The sequence below is a fragment of the Moschus berezovskii genome, chromosome 5 (genome assembly GCF_049115385.1).
Source record: "Moschus berezovskii isolate FMDL1 chromosome 5, NW_MosBer_1.0, whole genome shotgun sequence".
Taxonomy (NCBI): domain Eukaryota; kingdom Metazoa; phylum Chordata; class Mammalia; order Artiodactyla; family Moschidae; genus Moschus; species Moschus berezovskii.
The window spans coordinates 105,311,806-105,325,266 of NC_142464.1; the positions used below are offsets into that span (position 1 = coordinate 105,311,806).

At 40.8% G+C, this 13,461-nt stretch overlaps 1 protein-coding gene across 2 annotated transcripts in view; it reads right to left on the reverse strand.

Annotated features, from left to right (window-relative positions):
* Positions 1-1,429: 1,429 nt before the first annotated feature.
* PRKG2 (protein kinase cGMP-dependent 2) overlaps positions 1,430-13,461 on the reverse strand; it is a 114,792-nt gene continuing 102,760 nt past the window's right edge. For both annotated transcript variants that reach the window (XM_055434525.2, XM_088836098.1), the window contains 2 exons: positions 3,837-3,903; positions 1,430-1,656 (listed from right to left, as the gene is read on the reverse strand). In XM_055434525.2, coding sequence (XP_055290500.2) covers positions 1,561-1,656; positions 3,837-3,903 — 163 coding nt within the window. In that variant the 3' untranslated portion in view covers positions 1,430-1,560. The remainder of the gene's footprint in view (positions 1,657-3,836; positions 3,904-13,461) is intronic.

Here is a 13,461-nt window from a genome sequence, read left to right on the forward strand (position 1 = left end):
GTGGGTAGAGGTTGCTTCACCTATAGAACATCAGCATATGGAAATATAACCAGGAGCTTGAACAATGCAGAAGCTTCATTAATGGAAATTTTTAATGCAGAAGAAACATTATTTTAACTCTGCTAGATCAGAAAGGTGGAAAGTTGGCTTCTTATCCATTTGGAAAGGAGGGTGAGAGAATAATCATAATTGATACATAAAAACACTCTACTAGCAAAGTTCTTAGGCACTGGCATCCAACGCTATTGAAACAAATCTACCCATCATTTGGAAGACTACAGAGGAGAGAGGAGGGGACTTGATGTCAGGTGTCCTTGTTATTGGGCCTGACTTCTCGAGCGGCTGGCCTGCCTTAAATATCTAAAATTATAAATTGTCCCATGACTCACACATCTTTATAAAAAAATTATTAATGCAGCAGTGATTTTGGTTTGCATCAATATTTGCCAATGGGATTTTCATTAAAAATTAACTGTGTTTATTCTATACTCTTGATTTATTAATAGCAACAGTCACAGAACTGGCCAAAGTATCTGAGAGTCTCAAAGAGTCAACATTTTGACCTTTTGGAAGTTTTTCTCCTCCACAGGTAAGGGAAAGGAAAAGCCTTCACAATATAGTTTCTGCATATTTTCTAAGTTGATTGTGAAAATATTTAATATGTAAGATAAAACTTTTCCAAAGGCCCCTCAATTAACCACATGTTATAACCACCTTTCACAAGACTTTTGCAAAGTCTCTGAGGTACCACAGCTGGTCACAGGAAAATAAAAAATATTTTTTGCTTTATTTTTTCTAAGTTTTCCAATACAATATAATTACCTGGAAGGAAGAATTAATTCATTTATGTTAGGAAGTGGTACCAAGGATTAATATTCAAATTTGCCTTTCCCCAGACTACTTTCAGAAGCATATTAATTTATTTCTAGGTTGAATGCAGGTGAAAATCAAGAATTTCTATTGAATTTCTATTTCTACCAAGTTTCCTGCAAACTGCAATTTCAAGATACCGTGATGCTTATGTGAGATTCTTGGGAAAGGGAAATTTTCCAAAATTAACCCTTGTTCTTCCTTCTATTTGAATGACTTAGTTGCTCAAGGACAAGACATTTTTTAAACCCTTCTAGGAGAGATGGGGGAGCCTGGTGGGCTTCCATCTATGGGGTCACACAGAGTCGGACACGACTGAAGTGACTTAGCAGCAGCAGCAGGACTTAAACGAGACAAGAATGGTAAGGACTGAGCAATAGATTTCAGAGAAGATAATGTCCCTTTAACAAAAATGGTTCTGACTTCGAAGAGGGGACTAAGACAGCCTTCAACATTTGAGAAAAGCAAAGAATGGAACACATGAATAATTCACAGCATCTAAATGACACGCTATAATTCAGAACCACCTCTGCACCCACTCTCTCCTACCCCCAGATTATGGGCAGGGATTTCGTTTCTCTAATGGTCTTCCAAAAGATAGTGTCAAACTCCAAAGAGAAATGATCAGTGTTGGATTGCTGGGACTTCTAGTCCTCTTGATTCTGTAGGCAGTGATCGTCTTTTCTTCTCTCAGAAGTCTTTATCCCAGCCTGACAGCTCATCTGGAGGCACCCCCCTTTCAGGAGGATACTTGTCAAAGTAGCTGTGATCTGTGGGTCCACTGAGCTAGTAGAAAAAAGATGAAACCAAAGGTGAGGATAATGTTGACAAAGCATGCTAGAACATATGGGAATGCTCCCTCTATCTGAACACTGATTTTATGCTGCAGCCACTTGTAAGGTACGCATAAGGAAAAGATGACCAGTTATCAGTTTTGAATCACACTCTCAACCTCATGAGATCTCCCCCTTTAGAACAAATGGATCGGATTCCAGAATTACCTTTGATAGGCGCTACCTGGCCTAAGTTATTTCTGAACGAAAAGGTGAAAAAAATGATATCTTTATTTTTCAAACTGGAAAACATTTTAAAAGGAAACATTTTTTTTCTTTAAAAATGGGTCAGAATCCTTCTTCTACTTTGTATGCTTCTCATCAATCGAAATGTTATATGGTTAAGTGACCCATATAAAGTCTCCAGACGTTCAAACAGTGGGAAAATTAAAAATGTTTGTTTTGAATTATTTTGTTGAAAGAATGAAATGACTCTGGTGTTCAATAACTCTGTAAATCAAGTGCTTTCCAATTTTTAGTCTTCAAACAATTTTCATTAGTATCTAACTGAATTATCAGCTGGTAGATAACTGAAAATACTATTTATAATCCATCATAATGAGTTTCGGGAGAGACAAGGAGACTACTCAGGTGTTTAAAGTGACATTTTTATTACAAAACCCTCCACTCTCATTTACTTATTTACGTGAACACAACTCTTAGCACGTTCATCTACTGGACTGGCCTAAAAGTTCGTTTGGGTTTTTCTGGAAGATGGCATGGAAAAACCTGAACAAACTTTTTGATCAACCCAACATATAAAAATAATTTTTAAGAGAAATAGAAGTGATGTGGAATCTGGTTCCACTTTTTAATAAACAATATTTATCCTCAAGTACATTAAATAATTTCTTTCCAAAGCATTTTGTTTAAAATTACTTTAAAATTTATAATGTATTTATGTTGTTTGATACTGCATCTTACAAAAATGTAATTATAACTGAATCCAGAAGAAATATCTGTGTTGCCAGCAAAATCTTTACTCTCACAAAAATTTTAAATTGAAAAAAAAATTAAAAGGATGAGCAATAGAAGGCTTTCCAGCATAAAAATCTTTTACATTAGGATAAAATTTTATAGGGAAAACCTAATGGAAATATGGAGATAGGCATTCAGAGAGAAAAAGGAATGATATAATATTTCTGCCTGTATTTTAAAATTATTTAAAAAATAATTATTTCTGTCCAAAAAGCAACACTTGGGGACTGAGCCCTGGAAATGTAGCTAGTCAGAATTAAGATGTGATGAGAAGTGAAAAATCCACTTGCAATTTTTGAAAATTTAGAAAGATCTCATTAATATTTTGTGTTGGTTACAATTTGAAATGTAACATGTTAGGGCGTCCCCGGTGCTACCAAGGGCTTCCCTGGTGGCTCAGCTGGTAAAGAATCTGTCTGCAATGTGGGAGACCTGGGTTCAATCCCTGAGTTGGGAAGATCCCCTGGATATGGGAATGGCTACCCACTCCAGTATTCTAGCCTGGAGAATTCCATGGACTGTATAGTCCATGGGGTCACAGAGAGTCAGACACTGAGAGATTTTCACTTTCATTTTCAAATGCTGAAATAATAATCCTTAATGTAGTACAATAATTAAAATTAATTTCACCTATTTCTTTTAACCCTTTTAAATATGGCAACTGCAAGATTTTAAATTGCATATAGGTTCGTATTACATTTCTAGAACCATCTTTCAACCTGAACGACACTGATGACCTTGGGACTTAGAAATCAAAGTGTCAGTCACTCAGTCATGTCCAACTCTTTTTGACTCCATGGACTATACAGCCCACCAGCCTCCTCTGTTCATGGGATTCTCCAGGCAAGAATATTAGAGTGAGTAGCCATTCCCTTCTCCAGGAGATCTTCCTGACCCAGGGATCCAACCTGGTCTCCTTAATTACTTAGATTCACATGTAATGCATTCCTAAGAGTTGAGCTAAGGTCCACTGGACAGGTAATAGAATCATATTTGCATAGAATCACAATTGCAATGACATTTTTACTTAAATTTAAAAACTTAAAAATTTTAAGATTATACACACACTCGAGTGTGCACATATGATCACACACTTAAAATCTGTTTACAAAAACACCTAGAAAAAAATCAAGAGAGTAATATCAGCTACCATACCTCTCTTTGTAAAGGTGATGGAAGATTTCGTGCTTTCAGTCCCTCCCAATTAAAACCATTTAACCACCTGAGAAATGAGAAAAGCACAGAGGAATATTACTGATCCGATACACTATTAGCAGGTCACGTTATCTGTCAACCCATTCTGTTGCCTGCTTCCTGCCTGCAACGGTGTAGCTGCAAGTGATCAGAAAGAAATACTCACTGTGCCCACACACACACACACACACACGTGTGTGTCTCACATTAAATCCATGCCCACTACCTTCCGGGGAGGGGGGCTTTAATGTCTCCAGCAGTCAGTCTAGACCTCCCTGTTTTCCCACTCATTGCCAACCCTCTTAGACTCATAGTTCATTCTCTGTCCTCTCTCCTCAAGCTTCCAGAACCTCCTCTCCATCCTCACTCCCAAATGATAGCCTGGCTTCCTATTTCACAAAGAAAATTGGAGCAGAAAAGGGAACTCCTACAATTTTTCACCAGCATAATGCTACATGCAAGTTCAGGAGCTAAGTTATGTCTGACTCTTTGCAACCCCAAGGACTGTAGCCTGCCAGGCTTCCTCTGTCCATGAGATGCTTCAGGCAAGAATACTGGAGTGGGTTGTCATTTCTGTCTCCTATGTACCTGCCTATGTACCCACATCTGTGTGTTTCCCTTCTCTCCTGTGCCATGAATGCATTGCCTTTGCTTCCAGTTTAGGTCAGCTCCTCTACTGTGTACTTGATCCTTAGACATTCTCTATTCAAATATGCTCCTTAAAATCTCAACTTTCCTGAATTCTCTGCTGGTGCATTCAGATCAGTGTGGAGACAATGAAATTCTTGCAACCACAAAGCACTCTCCCTTCACCTGAACTTTTCTCCAACTCTCACTCCAGTTCTCTCTTATTGGAAGAAAACTTGAAACAGTAACCTAATCACTGTATCGACTGCAGACAAAAAAAATGCTTCCTGCTAAGGCCAAAGAAAAATATCAATAACCTCAGATATGCAGATGACACCACCCTTATGGCAGAAAGTGAAGAGGAACTCAAAAGCCTCTTGATGAAAGTGAAAGAGGAGAGTGAAAAGGTTGGCTTGAAGCTCAACATTCAGAAAACAAAGATCATGGCATCTGGTCCCATCACTTCATGGGAAATAGATGGAAAAACAGTGGAAACAGTGTCAGACTTTATTTTTTTGGGCTCCAAGATCACTGCAGATGCTGATTGCAGCCATGAAATTAAAAGATGCTTACTCCTTGGAAGGAAAGTTATGACAAACCTATATAGCATATTAAAAAGCAGAGACATTACTTTGCCAACAAAGGTCTGTCTAGTCAAGGCTATGGTTTTTCCCGTGGTCACGTATGGATGTGAGAGTTGGACTGTGAAGAAAGCTGATCGCCGAAGAATTGATGCTTTTGAATTGTGGTGCTGGAGAAGACTCTTGAGAGTCCCTTGGACTGCAAGGAGATCCAACGAGTCCATTCTAAAGGAGATCAATCCTGGGTGTTCACTGGAAGGACTGATGCTAAAGCTGAAACTGCAATACTTTGGCCACCTCATGCGACGAGTTGACTCACTGGAAAAGAGTCTGATGCTGGGAAAGGTTGGGGGCGGGAGGAGAAGGGGACGACAGAGAATGAGATGGCTGGATGGCATCACCGAGTCTGTGGACATGAGTTTGAGTGAACTCCGGGAGTTGGTGATGGACAGGGAGGCCTGGCGTGCTATGATTCATGGGGTTGCAGAGAGTCGGACATGACTGAACGACTGAACTGAACTGAAGGCCAAAGAATGTTCAAACTACCGCACAATTGCACTCATCTCACATGCTAGTAATGCTCAAAATTCTCCAAGCCAGGCTTCAGCAATACATGAACCGTGAACTTCCGGATGTTCAAGCTGGTTTTAGAAAAGGCAGAGGAACCAGAGATCAAATTGCCAACATCCGCTGGATCATGGAGAAAGCAAGAGAGTTCCAGAAAAACATCTATTTCTGCTTTATTGACTATGCCAAAGCCTTTGACTGTGTGGATCACAATAAACTGTGGACAATTCTGAAAAAGATGGGAATACCAGACCACCTGACCTGCCTCTTGAGAAACATGTATGCAGATCAGGAAGCAACAGTTAGAACTGTACATGGAACACCAGACTGGTTCCAAATAGGAAAAGGAGTACGTCAAGGCTGTATATTGTCACCCTAATTATTTAACGCATATGCAGAGTACATCATGAGAAATACTGGGCAGGAAGAAGCACAGGCTGGAATCCAGATTTCCAGGAGAAATATCAATAACCTCAGATATGCAGATGACACCACCCTTATAGCAGAAAGTGAAGAACTAAAGAGCCTCTTGATGAAAGTGAGAGGAGAGTGAAAAAGTTAACTTAAAGCTCAACATTCAGGAAACTAAGATCATGGCATCCGGTCCCATCACTTCATGGGAAATAGATGGAGAAACAGTGGGAACAGTGACTGACTTTATTTTGGGGGGCTCCAAAATCACTGCAGATGGTGATTGCAGCCATGAAATTAAAAGACGCTTACTCCTTGGAAGGAAAGTTATGACCAACCTAGGTAGCATATTAAAAAGCAGAGACATTACTTTGCCAACAAAGGTCCGTCTAGTCAAGGCTATGGTTTTTCCAGTAGTCATGTATGGATGTGAGAGTTGGACTATAAAGAAAGCTGATTGTCAAAGAATTAATGCTTTTGAACTGTGGTGTTGGAGAAGACTCTTGAGAGTCCCTTGGACTGCAAGGAGATCCAACCAGTCCATCCTAAAGGAGATCAGTCCTGGGTGTTCATTGGAAGGACTGATGCTGAAGCTGAAACTCCAGTAATTTGGCCACCTGATGTGAAGAGCTGACTCAATTGAAAAGACCCTGTTGCTTGAAAAGATTGAGGGCTGGAGGAGAAGGGGACGACAGAAGATGAGATGGTTGCATGGCATCACCGACTTAATGGACATGGGTTTGGGTGGACTCCGGGAGTTGGTTTTGGACAGGGAGGCCTGGCATGCTGTGGTTCATGGGGTCTCAAAGAGTCAGACACGACTGAGCAACTGAATTGAACTGAACTGATTCCAGTAAACATTGAATGTTGCCTGCACTGAAGCCATCAGGTACTGAAGCCACTTGGCAAGGAATTTAGGGTGGAGGAAAACATAATAGTGGCACTAGATAGTTAAGATATATACCAAAATAATAATTTCAATAAGATGCGCAGACTCTTGCATCTTCTCATATATAGAAAAGCAGTAAAATTGTTGACTTGTGATGTCTTTTATTTGTGATTAGCAGGAAATGTTTTTTTTCTCTTTTTTAAATTGAAGTATAGTTGCTGTACAGTATTATATGTTACAGATGTACAAGACAGTGATTGACAATTTTGAAAAGTTAGACTTGGCAAGAGTGGAAAGCAGAAGAGAAGCCCAAGGCATTTACCCCCTTCTCTTTTGGCAGCATTGGGGGAGGAACAAGATGGTGGAGGAATAGGACGGCGAGACCACTCTCTCCCCCACAAATTCATCAAAAGAACATTTGAACGTGGAGTAAAGTCCACAAAACAACTTCTGAATGCTGGCAGAAGACATCAGGTACCCAGAAAAGCAGCCCATTGTCTTCAAAAGGAGGTAGGAAAAAACATAAAAGATAAAAAGAGAGACAAAAGAGGTAAGGACGGAGCTCCGTCCAGGGAAGGGAGGCTTTAAAAAGAGAGAAGTTTCCAAACACCAGGAAACACTCTCACTGATGAATCTGTGACAAGCCTTGGAACCTCAGAGGGCCACATAACCGGGAGGATTAAAAAAAGAAAGAAACAATTAAAACCCACAGATTACCAGCCAAATGGTAACTCCCAGCGGAGAAGCAGCACAGACGCCTGCATACGCCATTAGCAAGCGGGGGCTGGGCAGGGAGGAGCCGGCTGAACTGCTTAGAGAGAGGACTGGGCTTGAATGCCGCGAGAACTGGGGATAGCAAAGCAGACTGTGGGATAGCTTCCCCGCGAAAAGGTGGAAAGTTCTAACCCAAGACTCCACCAGCCCCGCTCACAGAACAAAGGGCTGAGCAGAGCAAGCCGGCTGCGGTCGGCCCATCTCCCATCCCCCGCCGAGACAGGCAGGGAGGTCAGCCAGAGCCGGAGGGGCAACCGCGGCCCCAGAAAGGCATCCGATACAAATTGCAGGCAGGCTTGTTGCCAATCAAGACTTCTTGGGCTCTGGTAGGTTGATATCTGCCCGAGAAGGTGCGCCGGTTGTACACCCAGAAAACCGAGTGGCAGGGACTGGGGAGGCGATAAGTCGCAGCAACCACGCTTGCCAAACACCTGGCCACCTGAGCTGCTTGGACTGGGGAAGGCACAAAACGCAGGCCCAACCAAGTCTGCGCCTTTGTGGAGTACCCGAGAAACTGAACTTGAGACTCTCAGACCTGGGAAGTGCATACAACCCAGCGCCGGCCTCGGACAGTTCCCGGCAGAGCAACCTACAGCCTGTGCAGTGTAGCCTGGGACAGCACACGCACTGTGAGTGGGGGCAAACCCAGTGTGGACGAGACGCTATAAGCACTCCCCACAGATGCCAGAGATATTTGTCTGCAGCGTTCCTCCCTTCCCAGAACAGGACTGAACAACTGAGCCTTAAAAAGTGTCCACCCACCCCCTAGCATCAGGGTGGAAATTAGACACTGAAGAGACCAGCAAACAGAAGCTAAAACAGAGGGAACCACCTTGGAAATGACAGATAGAGAAGTCTAGAGACTACTCGAAGAATAAGACCAAAAACCAGAGGCAAGAGGCTTAAGCCTGAATCCTGAGAACACCAGAGAACTCCTGACTCCAGGGAACATCAATCAATAGGAGCTCATCAAATGCCTCCATACCTACACTAAAACCAAGCACCACCCAAGGGTCAACAAGTTCCAGAGCAAGACATACCATGCAAATTCTCCAGCAACACAGGAAAATAGCCCTAAGCTTCAATATACAGGCTGCCCAAAGTCACTCCAAACCCACTGACATCTCATAACTCATTACTGGACACTTCATTGCACTCCAGAGAGAAGAAATCCAGCTCCACCCACCAGAACACCGACACAAGCTTCCCTAACCAGGGAACCTTGACAAGTCACCCGTCCAGTGCTAAGGGGGAAGTTCATAGCAATATAGGCACACCTCAAGAAACAAGAAAAAAAGTCAACTAAATAACCTAACTCTACATCTAAAGAAACTAGAAAAGGAAGAAATGAAGAACCCCAGGGTTAGTATAAGGAAAGAAATCGCAAAAATTAGGGCAGAGATAAATTCAAAAGAAACGAAAGAGACCATAGCAAAAATCAACAAAGCCAAAAGCTGGTTCTTTGAGAAGGTAAATAATATTGACAAACCACTAGCCAGACTCATCAAGAAACAAAGGGAGAAGAACCAAATCAATAAAATTAGAAATGAAAATGGACAGATCACAACTGACAACACAGAAATACAAAGGATTATTAGAGAATACTATCAGCAATTATATGGCAATAAAATGAATAACCTGGAAGAAATGGACAAATTCCTAGAAAAGTACAACTTTCCAAAACTGAACCAGGAAGAAATAGAAAATCTGAACAGACCCATCACAAGCACAGAACTAGAGGCTGAAATCAGAAATCTTCCAGGTCCAGATGGCTTCACAGTTGAATTCTACCAAAAATTTAGAGAAGAGCTAACACCTATTCTACTCAAACTCTTCCAGAAGATTGCTGAGGAAGGGAAACTTCCAAACTCATTCTATGAGGCCATCATCACCCTAATCCCAAAACCTGGTAAAGATCCCACAAAAAAAGAAAACTATAGGCCAATATCACTGACGAACATAGATGCAGAAATCCTTAACAAAATTCTAGCAATCAGAATCCAACAACACATTAAGAAGATCATACATCGTGACCAAGTGGGCTTTATCCCAGGAATGCAAGGATTCTTCAATATCCGCAAATCAATCAACGTAATACACCACATTAACAAACTGAAAAATAAAAATCATATGATTATCTCAATAGATGCAGAGAAAGCCTTCGACAAAATTCAGCATCCATTTATGATAAAAACCCTCCAGAAAGTGGGAATAGAAGGGACACATCTCAACATAATGAAAGCTATGTATGACAAACCCACAGCAAACATTATCCTCAACGGTGAAAAACTGAAAGCATTTCCCGTAAAGTCAGGAACAAGACAAGGGTGCCCACTCTCACCACTACTATTCAGCATAGTTCTGGATGTTTTGGCTACAGCAATCAGAGCAGAAAAAGACATAAAAGGAAAACAAATTGGAAAAGAAGAAGTAAAACTTTCACCATCCGCTGATGACATGATCCTCTACATAGAAAACCCTAGAGACTCTACCAGAAAACTACTAGAGCTAATCAACGATTACAGTAAAGTTGCAGGATATAAAATCAACACACAGAAATCCCTTGCATTCCTATACACTAATAATGAGAAAATAGAAAGAGAAATTAAGGAAACTATTCCATTCACTGTTGCAATGAAAAGAATTAAATACTTAGGAATATATCTACCTAAGGAAACAAAAGATTTGTACATAGAAAACTATAAAACACTAGTGAAAGATACCGTGTTCGTGGATTGGAAGAATAAATATTGTAAAAAATGAGTATACTACCCAAAGTAATTTATGCATTCAATGCAATCCTTATCAAGCTACCAACGATATTTTTCACAGAACTAGAACAAATAATCTCACAATTTGTATGGAAATACAAAAAACCTCGAATAACCAAAGCAATCTTGAGGAAGAAAAATGGAACTGGGGGAATCAACCTGCCGGACTTCAAGCTCTACTACAAAGACACAGTCATCAAGACAGTATGGTACTGGCATAAAGACAGAGATATAGATCAATGGAACAAAATAGAAAGCCCAGAGATAAATCCATGCACCAATAGACACCTTATCTTTGACAAAGGAGGCAAGAATATAAAATGGAGAAAAGACAGTCTCTTTAAAAACTGGTCAACCACTTGTAAAAGAATGAAACTAGAACACTTCCTAACACCATATACAAAAATAAACTCAAAATGGATTAGAGAGCTAAATGTAAGACCAGAAACTATAAAACTCCTAGAGGAGAACATAGGCAAAACACTCTACGACATAAATCACAGCAGGATCCTCCAAGATCCACCTCCTAGAATATTGGAAATAAAAGCAAAAATAAACAAATGGGACCTAATTGAAATCAAAAGCTTCTGCACAGCAAAGGAAACTATAAGCAAGGTGAAAAGACAGCCTTCAGAATGGGAGAAAATAATAGCAAATGAAGCAACTGATAAAGAATTAATCTCCAAAATATACAAGCAGCTCCTGCAGCTCAATTCCAGAAAAATAAATGACCCAATCAAAAAATGGGCCAAAGAACTAAATAGACATTTCTCCAAAGAAGACATAAAGATGGCTAACAAACACATGAAAAAATGCTCAACATCCCTCATTATCAGAGAAATGCAAATCAAAATCATAATGAGATACCATTTCACACCAGTCAGAATGGCTGCTATCCAAAAGTCTACATGCAATAAATGCTGGAGAGGGTGTGGAGAGAAGGGAACCCTCTTACACTGTTGGTGGGAATGCAAACTAGTACAGCCACTATGGAGAACAGTGTGGAAATTCCTCAAAAAACTGGAAATAGAACTGCCATATGATTCAGCAATTGCACTCCTGGGCATACACACCAAGGAAACCAGAATTGAAAGAGACACATGTACTCCAGTGTTCATTGGAGCACTGTTTATAATAGCCAGGACATGGAAGCAACCTAGATGTCCATCTGCAGACGAATGGATAAGAAAGCTTTGGTACATATACACAATGGAATGCATTTGAACCAGTTCTAATGAGGTGGATGAAACTAGAGCCTGTTATACAGAGTGAAGTAAGCCAGAAAGAAAAACACCAATACAATATACTAACGCATATATATGGAATTTAGAAAGATGCAAATGATAACCCTGTATACGAGACAGCAAAAGAGACACAGATGTATAGAACAGTCTTTGGGACTCTGCGGGAGATGGCGAGGGTGGGATGGTTTGGGAGAATGACATTGAAACATGTATATTATCATATGTGAAACGAATCGCCAGTTCAGGGTCGATGCATATTACAGGATGCTCGGGGCTGGTATGCAGGGATGACCCAGAGGGAGGATAAGGGGAGGAGGGAGGTGGGAGGGGGGTTCGGGAGGGGGAACTCATGGACACCCAGGGCGGATTCATGTCAATGTATGGCAAAACCAACCAATATAATATTGTAAAATAATAAGCCTCCAATAAAAATAAAAATTAAAAAAATAAAAAATAAAATAAAAATTTTGAAAGGTTATACTCCATTTATAGTTATTACAAAATTGGCTATATTTCCTGTGTTGTACAGTATATCTTTGTAGCTTGCTCTTTACCTAATACCTAATAGTTTGTAGGTGAACTCTTACTCCTCTACCCCTAGATTGCCCCCACCCTGTTTCAGCCGTAATCTTCTGATATCCTACTACATGCTTTTTTCTTAAGCAAAAACTCTTATGTATCCCAGCTCCCCCCTTACCTCTCTGGAGCAGTTTCTCAGAGATAGCTGAGCGGCTACCTCCCAGGCTATCGTCCTCAATAAGGTCTCTGAATAAAACCTAACTTGCAACTTTTAGTTTGTGTGTTTTGCTTCAGTCAATACTACCCATTTTTGCCTGGGCATACTTCAGTCAGATTTCACCCTTTCCACTCCATGAAATGGCCTCGATTCTCAGTTTTGACCACACTGCCAGCAGCATTCGCCACAGCTCATCACTCAAACTTACCCATCACTCACGATTATCCAAACACTTCCTTTGCTTGGCTCCAGAGACATACTCTGGTTCTGGCTTTCTTCCTACCTTCCTGAGTACTTTGTCTCATTTTCCCCTGCTCTTTCCATATGAAGCTGGTGTGCTCTGGAGCTCAGTCATTGGACCTGTTCATTTTTCAACTACCCTCACTTTGTAGGTAATCTCATTCAGTCTTATGGCTTTAAATAGCATGTATGAACTGATTACTCTCAAATTTCTATTTCCATTCAAGATCCCCCCACCCCATTGCTTTATAGGCTGATATCCATTGCCATTCACTATCACCCCAAAGAATGTCTAATGGGTATCTAGCAACAGTCTGGTCCACATTGACACTCCAAATTTTCCTCAATACATTTGTCTCAACTCTTCCACTTGTTCAAAGCAAAGACTTTGGAGTTTCCTTTGTCTCTCATCCTCTCTCAGTTCATGAGCAAATTTAGTCAGCATTACCTTTAAAATACATCAGTATTCAGAACCCTACAAATACTCAATACCTTTCGACCAGCATGCAACAAACCATTGGTATTTCTTGCCTGTATTATTACAATAATCTCCTAACAGGTCCTCTGGGCTTCCCAGGTCACTCAGGGGTAAAAGAATCCCCCTGCCAATGCAGGAGACTCAAGAGATGTGGGTTCAACCCCTGGATGAGGAAGATCCCCTGGAATAGGAAATGGTAATCCCCTCCAGTATTCTTGCCTGGAGAATCCCATGGACAGAGGAGCCTGGAGGGCTATAGTCCATGGGG